Below are 11,936 nucleotides of genomic sequence, written 5' to 3'. Positions count from 1 at the left end.
TATTGATATAGGTGATATTTAATATAAATAATATAATAAAATGTGTATGTAATTGATAACATACAATATGATATAATATAAAAATGTGTATATAAATACATGATATTGTAGGCTGGGGAGATGGCTCAGTGGTTAGGAACACTGGCTGTTTTTGTAGGCTAGAGAGATGGCTCAGTGGTTAGGAACACTGGCTGTTTTGTAGAGAACCCAGGTTTACTTTTCGGAACTCACATGGCAGCTTGCAGCAGGGGATCTGCTGTCCCTTTCTAGCTATGGGCACCAGACATGCATATGATGCACACACATACATAGAGGCAAAGACACTTGTACACATAAAATAATACATTTAAAAATCTTTGTAAAAAGCAAATAGAAAAACCTCCCAAACTAAAGCAAGAGCCATCTCTGATTCTGTGCCCCCCTTCTTCTTTTTTTTTTTTTTTACAAAACATGAAAGTTTATTATAATCATACCTTTCAGAAATAATTGTTGTTTACAGTTTCTGAGTTCTTTCATTGCCTTATTTTTCCCCTCTTCCCTTCTCCCTCTTGCTCCAGACCTTGCTCACTCTGGGGTCCGGCTCACTCCTCGCTCCATCCCACAGGTTTTTCTATTTGTTTCCCATTACAGATGGTTGTGAGCCACGATGTGGTTGCTGGGAATTGAACTCATGACCTTGGGAAGAGCTGTCAGTGCTTTTAACCACTGAGCCATCTCATCAGCCCTCTGTGCCCTTCATAGGCAGAATACATCGTCTAAGAAGGGAAGAGCAGAAATAGACTTATTTGCATCGTATGTAACTGACAGACTTTGTGCTTTCCATTGCTGAAACTGTTTTTTCAGACTTATATGTTACCATAGTTAACTTTGTCAACTCCACGAAGCATAAGAGTCATCTAAGAAGAAACCCTCCATTGAGAAATTGCCCAGATCAGATTGACCTGTGGGGGATTGCCTTGCTTGTTAATTGATATAGGACATCATAGCCCACTGTGGATGTCATCATTACTAGGCAGGTGGTCCAGGGCTATAAGAAAGCTGACCTGTCGGGGCTGGCGAGATATCTCAGTGGGCAAGAACACTGACTGCCCTTCTGAAGGTCCTGAATTCAAATCCCAGCAACCACATGGTGGCTCACAACCACCCTTTAATGAGATCTGACGCCCTCTTCTGGTGTGTCTGAGGACAGTTACAGTTTCTTTTTTAAAGAAAGCTGGCCTGTGAGAAAGCTGGCAGTCAGCAAGCCTTCATTTATACTTTCTACTTCAGACTCCTGCCAGGAGTTCCTGCTCTGACTTCTCTCAGTGACGGACTGTGACCCAGAATGGTGACTGCTTCCTTTCCTCTTCGAAGTTGCTTCAGCCAGAATATTTTATTACAGCAACAGAAAGGAAGGTAGAACCAATGTTACGGCTCCCTGGGGAACTATTTCCACTAGGGTCCATTGTGAGAGTTCCACTGAACTTTAGGCGTGGCATTTTAAGCCATTTATGCCAAGAGATGAGAGCCCAAAATAGGACTCACCTTGAAGTAATGACGTTAATCACGAGACGGGGCTGCTGCACAGCTGAGAAAAAGGACATGTGACACTTGGGAGGTCTATGGAGGTTCCCCTTAATAGTTTTACTATGTTTAGCCAAGGATCAAAACAGGAATAATATTTGTGACCATTCACTATTTAGTGGTGCAAACACAAATAACTATAATACTTTTTTTTTTTTCTGGTTTTTTCGAGACAAGGTTTCTCTGTGTAGCCCTGGCTGTCCTGGAACTCACTCTGTAGACCAGGCTGGCCTCGAACTCAGAGATCCGCCTGCCTCTGCCTCCCGAGTGCTGGGACTAAAGGCGTGCTCCACCACGCCCGGCAGATAGGTTTTGTTTGTTTTTGTTTTGTTTTTTTTTTTTTGGTTTTTTGAGACAGGGTTTCTCTATGTAGTCCTGGCTGTCCTGGAACTCACTTTGTAGACCAGGCTGGCCTTGAACTCAGAAATCTGCCTGCCTCTGCCTCCCAAGCGCTGGGATTAAAGGCGTGCGCCACCACCGCCCATATAATACATTTTTATTATGTGTTTTTCCCCAAATCCATTCTAATTATAACAATGCTAAGACAGCAGAGAGAAGGGGTGAAAGAAGCTGTGTGTGTGCATTGTCTTAGTATTTCAGTCACTGTTTATCAATATAGGGGTTGGAGAGATGGCTCAGTGGTTAAGGGCAACGACTGCTCTTCCAGAGGTCCTGAGTTCAATTCCCAGCAACCACATGGTGGCTCACAACCATCTGTAACTTCAAGGTCTGATGCTCTCACACAGACATACATGCAGGCAAAACACCAATGCACATAAAATAAAGGTAGAGAAATTTAAAAGACATTCACATAGCTCTATCTTTTGGTAATCTGCCCTCTTCCCCTCTTTTAGAGTTGCTGTGTAGAAGTGATGATCCCTTGGGGCCCAATGGCTCATCAGTGACAGTGCTGCCTTTAAATCCGTTACCTATTGCACGAGTCATAAATGGTTTACAGAAGCTCGAGTGTACCTAGTACCACAGGGAGTACCTAAGGTCCTTTGAAACTGGAGTTACAGACAGTTCTGAGACACCATGTGGAGAGTGGAACCAAAGTTGGGTCCTTTGTGAGAGAAGCAAGCGCTCTTAACTGTTGAGCCATCCCTCTAGCCTCTGATATGAAATTTTTCTATGGGGGAAATTGCCTCAGTGATTGATGTAAAATGCATCCTTTTTTTTTTTTTTTTTTTTTTGCTATTTGGATATTTGTGATTACTCGGTGTTTTGTTTTCACAAGGACAGAATACTAACTAAGAATGAGAGCTCTTGAGAATTGAAAATGTTGGCATGCATTCTTTACTTATTGGGGTTTTTTTTTTTGGGCGGGGAGGGGGTGTTGGTTTCAAGACAGGGTTTCTCTGTGTTACAAGTCCTGGCTATCCTGGACTTGCTTTGTACACCAGGCTGACCTCAAACTCAGAGATCCACCTGCCTTAGCTTCTTGAGCACTGTGATTAAAGGCATGTGCCACCATGTCCAGCCTTATTATTTATTGCTACATAATTAATCACCTTGAAACTCTATGGTTTATCTATATCTTTAATCCCAAGATTTGTCAGGTGAATCTGTGAATTCAAGATTAACAAATTGCAGGACAGCCAAGGCTAGATAGTGAGATACCCCCCTCCAAAAAAAACCAAAAAACCAAAAAACAAAACCCAGAACCAAACAAAAAAGCCAAACAAACCCAAAACCTTGGTGGCTTAAAGCAATCGACATTTAAAATTTTTAGTTTATGCAGGTCAGAAATTAAGTAGACTATCTGGAAATTCTATTTAGAAAGTCTTTTTTTTTTTTTTTTTTGAGACATCGTTTTTTTCTGTGTAGCCCTGGCTGTCCTGTCCTGGAACTCACTCACTCTGTAGACCAGGCTGGCCTCGAACTCAGAAATCTGCCTGCCTCTGCCTCCTGAGTGCTGAAATTAAAGGCATGGCTCACAACTGTTTGTAACTCCAATTCCAGGAGATCTGGCATCCTTACCCAGACACACGTAAGGGCAAAACACTAACACACATAAAAATAAATTTTTAAAAGTACAGTTAGGATGTTCACCAGAGCTAGAGTCATCTGAAGATTTGGTCAGGGATGAAAAAGAAAGTTTCCACATTGGTATTCGCAAGTAGTTGGCAAGTTGGTACTCCCATCTGTTTTCAGAAGAGAGGGGAGATGACCTCTCCATGGGGCTTTATGCCATGGGAGCTGATGTCTATAGAAGGGAGTGGTCCAGGAGAAACCAAGTCAGGAGCAGCTTGAGACAGCCACACCACGCTATTCTGTTGGCCACACAAACCGACTTTGATAGAATTCAAGGATAGATTACACAGGAGTTTGAACACTAAACGAGAAAGCTCGAGGCTGGTGAGATGGCTCAGTGGTTAAGAGCACTGACTGCTCTTCTGAAGGTCATGAGTTCAAATCTCAGCAATCACATGGAGGCTCACAACCATCCATAACAAGATCTGATGCCCTCTTATGGAGTGTCTGAAGACAGCTACTTATGTATAATAATAAATAAATCTTTAAAAAGAGAGAGAGAAAGCTCACTGAGAGCTTTGCCAAACAATGGCTACCACTGCACAGTAACACACACACACATACACACACACACACACACACACACACACACACAACTCATCATCATCATCATGAGAACTGGAACATGAACAAACATGGTGGCTCATGATATATATAATCTTTGCATTCAGGGACTGAGGCAGGAGGATCAAGAGTCTAAAACGTCAGCCTGAGATACGTACTAAGACCATTTCTGGGACAAAAAGAAAAACAAGGATGGATGAGATGGCTCATCAGATAAATGTGTTTGCTGACAAGCCTGAGGACCTGGGCTCAATTCCCAGAAGTGACATGTACACATTCTGCTCTCCATGCACACCATGTAATATACACCTCCCAGAATAAAGAAACATGAAAAGGAAAAAGGAAAATAAACAACAAGAGACAGATGGAAGGAAAGTGAAAATCCATTTAGGATGCTCAATCTAGGATTTAAAGAAATTCCAGGAAGACAGCTGAGGATGTGGCTTAGTGGTGGGCTGGTTGATTGGGATCCATGAGGCTCTGGTTTAGTCCTCAGCTCCACAAAGGGAAAAAGAAACCCAGGTTTAAAAAGGTGTGTGTGTGTGTGTGTGTTTGTGTGTGTGAGCCTAGAGCAAATCATCAAAGAAATTTAGAAAGACTGCAAGGTACACAGTCAATACAGGAAAGTTACACACATCACAACGAAAAAATGAAAAATGAAAAACTTAGTTTTATTTACAATACTGTTAAAAAATACAGGCACTTAGAGATAAATTTAATAAAAATGTATAACACTGGAAATTAGAAACACTGGTGAAGAACGCTAAAAAAAAAAAGTAAAAATTAGAAGTGCTCATGAATGGAAGACCCAGTATTGTTTTTATTTTACCTCCTTGAGTCTTTCTTTGGGTGTATGGAGTTTTTGCAGACAAAAACTACAAAACCTGCATATGTGATGCTCATAGAGACCAGAAGAGGGCATCAGATCCCCCTGGTAAGGAGCCACTATTTGGATGCTGGGAATCAAATCTCATGCTTCTAAAAGGGTAGCCAGCAAGTGCTCTTGACTTAGCTCAGCCATCTCTCTAGCCCCAATCGATAGATTCTTGACAAGCATACCACACCACAGCAGTTTACAGGGGAAAGTATTTTGAGCAAATGGTGCTAGAACCAACAAACACAGTTAACCTTTCAGATCTTAGACTATGCACAATTGTTTCTCTCTTTTGTTTCCTTGTAACAAGGTCTCACACTGTAGCCCAGGTCATTCAGGGGACTAACTGTGTAATCTCCAGGGGTCTTTTAATTCATGGCGATTCTTCTACTTCTTTCTCCAGAGAGCTGGGATTACAGCTATGAACCTCTATACCTGACTTATCCTTCTTTATAGAGTGGGTGATGCTCCTTCACCCAAGCCATCTGCATCACAGGGTTTTAATCAATAATATTTTGAGCTCTAAACTCCCTTCCCTGTCCCCATACTAGTTTACCTGTTTGTAAATATGGCAGGTAATCTCCAATATTGGGAAGGTTGAAGGAGGACAGATGTGTTTCTTGACAGCCTGGGCTACATAGCATATTCCAGAGAAGGCTGAAACACCTAGTGAGACCCTGTCTCAACAATAAATATACACACAAACATCCATTCATTCCAAAGCTCCCTGGCATAGCAATCTTTAAGATTTGTTTTCAGATAATATCATTTGAGGCTAGAGATTTCTCCTGTATGGATGAAGAAAGTGCAGTGTTCCATCTGCAGCAACGCATAAAACCACCATGACTCCTGCAATTACAGCATTGGGAAGGCACTTTGGAGGTGCTCACTCTCCACTTGAGGCTAGCCTAGTCTTCATGAGTACATGAGACCCCCTATCTTACAAACAAAAGACTCATTTCCAGTATTTGAATTCTGTCGCGATTGGAGACCGAAGCCTCATTTTAACCTTTAAATATTTTAGACTTACAGACTTGACACTCTGCTCCCCAAGTTGTTTCGTTATGATAGGGCTAATGAGCCCCCCCCCCCCATAAATCTAATGAAAGGTTCAGTTCCGAAACCTTCGTAGTATTTCATCTATCCTCAGGTTTTCTGGGCCTCCACTACAAAGACTGGGTCAGAGTGTTGGGAGAGCTGCGTTTTGCCGGCTTGCGAAACTTTTAGGAAGGGCTGGAGGGAAGGAGGGCGGAACCGATTTGCGAGTCCTGCCTCTCCGGCTTGGAAGGCTGGGTCACGAGCTATCCGTGGACTGCAAAGGATGTGCTTTAAAGATTAGCTTTTCTCCCTCACCGTCTCTTCGGAGGCCAACAATTCTCGGGGCTGAGGCGGGAAACTGTTTCAGATGAGATCAGGCGCAAAGGTCGGAACTGCAGCAAGCCTGCAAAGACACGCCTCCCGCACAAACCCTCGAGTCCCCTAAGTTTCCCTAGGGAAAAGGAAATGGGCGTGCCAGGGGGAGGAATTCCACAGCGCACGGCTCGTCACGTGATAACTAGCTCTAGGGTTGCAGGACTGAGAAGACAGATCTTTGACTCCTCCCACCAGACGTCACCCACCCCCAGACCACGCCCTTAACCGAAGGGCGGGGCGGAGAAACCCCGCCTTGAAACGGCCTTCCTGACGGGCGGGGCCTCTAGCGGGGCGGGGCTGGAGAGGGGGGGAGGGAGAAGAGGAAAAGGAGTGGTCACGTGCGGCTGGTGGCCTACGGTCACGTGACGGGCGGCGGGGCGCAGGCACCCAGGCTGGGAGTTCTTCTGAGGGAAAGCCGAGTGGAGTTGGGGACCCGGCGGCGGTGACAATGGTGAGTGCGCGCCGGCCTGCCTGCGAGGTCGTCTCCCGCGGGGCCGCGGGGGCGCGCGGCGGGACTCCCAACGGCGGGCCCGGCGCCGAGCCTGCAGGGAAGGGGCGCGGAGCGGTGAGGCCTGACTGCTGCCCGCACCCGGCCAGGCCTGAGCACCTGCGGCCGGCGGCACTGTCCCGGCCATGTCGGAGCCTCTGCCCGCCTTCCTCGATCGGCTGTGGGGACCCTGGCTGGGCACCCGCAGTCCGCCCAGCCGGAGCTCGGCAGCCTCGCCTTCCAAGGTAGCCGAGGACAGTCGGTGCCCTCTCTCCCAGTTCCGGACTCTGGCGAGACCTGCTCACCTTCCTCGTCCCGAGCTCGATAGAGTCCGCTTATTTTCTTTAAGCTGGATGTGGAGACATTCTGCGATTTCTTGATTCGGGTGGAGGCTTTTGGCACTTGTAGAATAGGAGGGGACGGGAGGGGAGACAAGAGGGTATCGGAACCGAGACCCCTCATTTATATCTCCAGACGCCGATTTAAGCACTTGGTTTCACTTCCTTCCCTAAGCGGTTTCTGTAACTTAGCGCTTTGGGATGTTGCAGTGTCTTGGGAGCCCAGGCAGGGATGAAAATCAGAGCACTTAACCACACTTAATGGAAAGCACCGTTGGGCGCGCTAGTGTTTAACTACGCGCCCGCAGTCTATAGATTAGAGCTCCTTTGGCTCGTGTTATTTAGCATATACTCCATGAGAGCCCACTGTGCGCTCCCCTTATACTACCTGCTCTTCCCAAGCTCGCCACTTTTAATAAACTGCTTGAAACTTCTCGTCTCAAGCCAGCCAGCCAGGTCTATTTTTAAAACGTTGCTTTGATTAAATAACTTTGAGTCAGAAATCATTTGCTTTCTCTAGGGTTTGAGGGGGTGGGGGAGAAGTTCATTCAGGGAGCGTTTTCTTAAACAGAATTTTGGGTGAGTCCAGGGACAGATAAACAAGGCAAACTGTTTGCTTCCTTGCAGCGTACAGACTCAGGAGAGTTAAGCATTTGTTTAGATAAATTAGTTTAAGGTGGAAATTACGACTGCTATAAATAACAAAGAAGGAATTAGTTGGCTCTTAGGGAGTCCTCCTTTCACTGTTTATAATTTGAAAAGAAAGCTTAAATTGCTCTCTTACTTCTTGGTTACTTAGTTGAATTAGTCCTTCTAGTTAAGTTTAAGAGCAATTTTTTTTATTTTTAAGGTATTTGCCAAATGAAATTGTAAAGCTTTAAAGCCTTTGTATGGACACACACACATGTATGAGAATTTGCTGTTTCATTGTGTGTGGGCTCAAGTGAATACATTGTGGAAGCTTTGGTTCCTCTGAGCCCGGTTCAGTTTTTTTCTTACTGAGATTTTTTTTCCTATATATTTTGATTATGTTTTTCCTTTCCTTCAAGTTCTGTTTCTTTACATCAAGCAGACTTAATAAATTTCCTTAAATGGTGCCCACAGAGTTTGTTACATTTTTATGTATCCACGTGTAGTTTTGCTAGATGGTAATGCTAAACAATGTATGTCTTGGCACATTGTGCTAGTTAGGTACCTGAGAGGGCCTCAAGAAAGCCTCAGCACTCCTGGTACTGAGTCAAAGTTAGTTAAAGTCAGTTGTGAGCCACCATTTGGATGCTGGGAATCTGAACCTGGGTCCTCTGGAAGAGCAGCAAGTGCTCCTAACCACTGAGCCTGCCCTGTTATTGAAAAATATTGCAGAACTGTGTTTTGGCAGCTTTAGTGGCAATTTAATTTTGTTAAAATAGTAATTGTGACTTTAAATGTTAAATTTCAAATTGGAAAAGACCTTTCAGTGTGTTACATAGAGAATATATGTAGAAAAAAGTTGCCATATATCATTTTATATGTAAAACATCTTTCATAGCTTGGCGTGGTGGCCGCACGTCTTTAATCCCAGCACTTGGGAGACAGAGGCAGGCGGATTTCTGAGTTTGAGGCCAGCCTGGTCTACAGAGTGAGTTCCAGGACAGCCAGGACTATACAGAGAAACCCTGTCTTGAAAAAGACCCACAAAAACAAAAAAAAAATACCATTGCAGAAAGAAAATTGCTGTTGGTGACTTTGGAGCATGTTAAACGTACTAGTTTGTAGTTAGTTGTTTGAATTTGTTCCTTTTGTGGGGGCTGGAGAGATGGCTCAGCAGTAAGAGCACTGGCTGCTCTCCTTGAGAGAACCTGAATTCAGTTCCCAGCACTCACACAATGGCTCACAGGATCTGAGCTCACAGGATCTGTTGCAAAGATCTGATATCCTCTTTTGACCCCTACAGGGACCTGCCACACACATAGCAAACAAATATACACTCAGGTAAAACATTAATACAATAAAAGATATACATAAATAAAAAAAGGATTTATGCAGGCTCAGTGGTTAAGAATGTTGACTGTTCTTCCCAAGGTCCTGAATTCAATTCTCAGCACCCACGTGATCACAACCATCTATAAAGGGACCTGATGCCCTCTTCTGGTATGCAGAGAACACATACATTAAAAAGAAATGCATAAATAAATTTTTAAAAAGATTTACACACACACACAAAAGAAACTATCTCTTTTGTTAATATAGGAATACTGAAAACAATTTGGTCATTGTGTCACCTGTGACCTACATAATCTTAGGAAGCTCCTTGGCTTGTTTACTGTCATTATCTGTCCTCCCTAGGACTGGTCTGATGAATAATGAGTTTCAGACTTCAACTTTGCCCCAACTCAGCCTGGTTTTCTGAGGAAGGGCTCGTTTCACCAACAGTTACAGATTGCAGTTCATTTTCTTGTGTGTAGTCACTTATTTTCTGTTACTAGAGTGGCGTGTGTGTGTACTGAAAAGTCGCACTCCACAGGTATTTGACGGCCCTATAGACAGTACTGTAAGCAGGGTTCAGGCTCTTGTTCTCAGTGCTGAGCAAAGATAAAATGTCTATCCTCAGAGTACATAGCTTGGAGGGAGAGCCATATATTTCCTCAGCCTGTGAGAACAAAACGGGGAGAATCCAGCTTGTGTTAGGGTATCAGGTAAAGCTCTTACAGAGGTGAGTCAGTCAACAAGGGGTGAGTGAGTCAGGTGACTCTAGGACAAGGGGGACAGGCAAATCTGATGAACTTCTGCACAAATTATTTCCATCATTTAAGGTTATTGTATCTGGAGGGCTGGTAGGTATATCTGTAAGCCACATCAAATAATATATTATTGTTTTTTTTTTTTTTTTTTTTTTTTTTTTTGGTTTTTCGAGACAGGGTTTCTCTGTGTAGCCCTGGCTGTCCTGGCACTCACTTTGTAGACCAGGCTGGCCTCGAACTCAGAAATCCACCTGCCTCTGCCTCCCGAGTGCTGGGATTAAAGGCGTGCGCCACCACGCCCGGCTAATAATATATTATTGTATGTGCGTTTATAATAACGTATTTGAAGTCAGTGTTACCTATGAAGATTTTACGTATTGGGGCTGGAGAAATGGCTCAATAGTTAAGAGCAGTGACAACTTTCTCAGGGAACCTAGGTTCAGTTCTTAGCACTCACATGATGGCTAACATATGAGTTATATAACTGTAGTGCCAGGGGTTCTGATGCCTTCTGTGGGTTCTGCAGGCACTAGCCATGCGTGTGGTGCACAGACTTATGTGCAGGCTAAAATACTCATTTATACACAATAAAATAAATGAAGAAAATGTATAAACTGAGGAGCTCTACAAGGTGACTGTCAAGAGTTCAGTTAAAATATTATTGTATTAACTCCTGGGTTGAGCATAGTGGTGCTTTCCTTTAACACCAACACTCACGAGGCAGAGGTAGGTGGGACTCTGTGATTTTGAGGCCAGCCTAGGCTATGCAGTGAGACCCTGTCTCAAAAGATCAATCTATATATACTTGTACCTCAGCCTCATAGGTTCTTTGTTGTGTGCTTCCTTCTGTTTTTAGACAAGGTCTTATTCTGCAGCCTAGGCTGTCCTGGAACTCACTGGATAGCCTAGGCTGCCTTGAGCTTTTGGTATGCCTCCTCCCTTGGCTTCCTAAGTGGTTAGAATATAGTCATTCACCACCATGGCTAGCTGCCAAACTACATTTTTTTAAATTAAAGAACTATTTGCCCTCATTTGTTGTGTGTGGGTACTTGCCACACTGCATGTGTGGAGGTCATAGGACAAATTGTCTGTCATATAGACTTTAGGGATTGATCTCAGGTCCTAAGTCTTGGTTCCAGGCACAGAACTTAATGGTGCCTTCTCTCTGGCCCCAAACTACTCTATAAAATAAGTCCAGTTTACAAGCTTTCCAGCTGCTGGAATAGTTAAAAGAAGTAGTCTGATCAGCTGTGTCTGTGTGTGTGTCTGTCTGTCCATTCGTCCCAGTGCTAGGGTTATGGACACAATCACACAGCTTTTTTTTTTTTTTTTTTTTTCTTTTCTCTCACATGGGTCCTGGGGATCTGAGCTCAGGTCCTCTCTCCAGCTTCCATATGACATCTTTTATACTTAACTATCAGTGTGTATTTAACTTGTTGGTCCCACTTTGTCATCATCCCCTCCCTTCCTTGCCAGTCATCCTCTGCTTTCATGATGTGCGCACACGTTTGTATATGTGTGGCTAAATATAGATTCTATATGAGAATTTTGTGGTATTTATCTCTTTGAGATTATTTTACCTAACATGATCAGACGCGTGTTTTTAAACAGTTGCTTTGGTTTTTGTGCAGAACAAAGCGGGATACAGACACTGATGTGGAGGGCTGTTCCCTGTGGGGCTAGCTGCTTGGAAGGTTAGAGGACTGCTCGAGCTTTCTAGGTAGAGAGTAAATGAAACAGCACAGAAGGACCCCATCTAAAAGCAGAGACACAAGGAAGGATATAGGTCCATATGATGGGAAGCTGCCATCTTTACACTTTAAGATGTTTTTATTTTATTTATATGGGTACACTGTAGCTTTCTTCAGACACACCAGAAGAGGGCACCAGATCTCATTACAGGTGGTTGTGAGCCACCAAGTGGCTGCTGGGAAATGAACTCA

General features: G+C 43.9%; 1 protein-coding gene across 1 annotated transcript in view; it reads left to right on the top strand.

Moving 5' to 3' along the window:
- The first annotated feature begins 6,986 nt into the window (after window positions 1-6,986).
- The window catches only part of Vps26a (VPS26 retromer complex component A), a 30,449-nt gene continuing 25,499 nt past the window's right edge, over window positions 6,987-11,936 (top strand). The window contains exon 1 of the mRNA XM_021174545.3: window positions 6,987-7,180. Within this exon, the coding sequence (XP_021030204.1) occupies window positions 7,082-7,180 (99 nt within the window). The 5' untranslated portion in view covers window positions 6,987-7,081. The remainder of the gene's footprint in view (window positions 7,181-11,936) is intronic.

The sequence above is a fragment of the Mus caroli genome, unplaced genomic scaffold (genome assembly GCF_978045245.1).
Source record: "Mus caroli unplaced genomic scaffold, Mus_caroli_1 scaffold_9, whole genome shotgun sequence".
Taxonomy (NCBI): Eukaryota; Metazoa; Chordata; class Mammalia; order Rodentia; family Muridae; genus Mus; species Mus caroli.
Note: the sequence above shows the minus strand (reverse complement) of the source record. Positions and strands in the feature narration are given on the sequence as shown.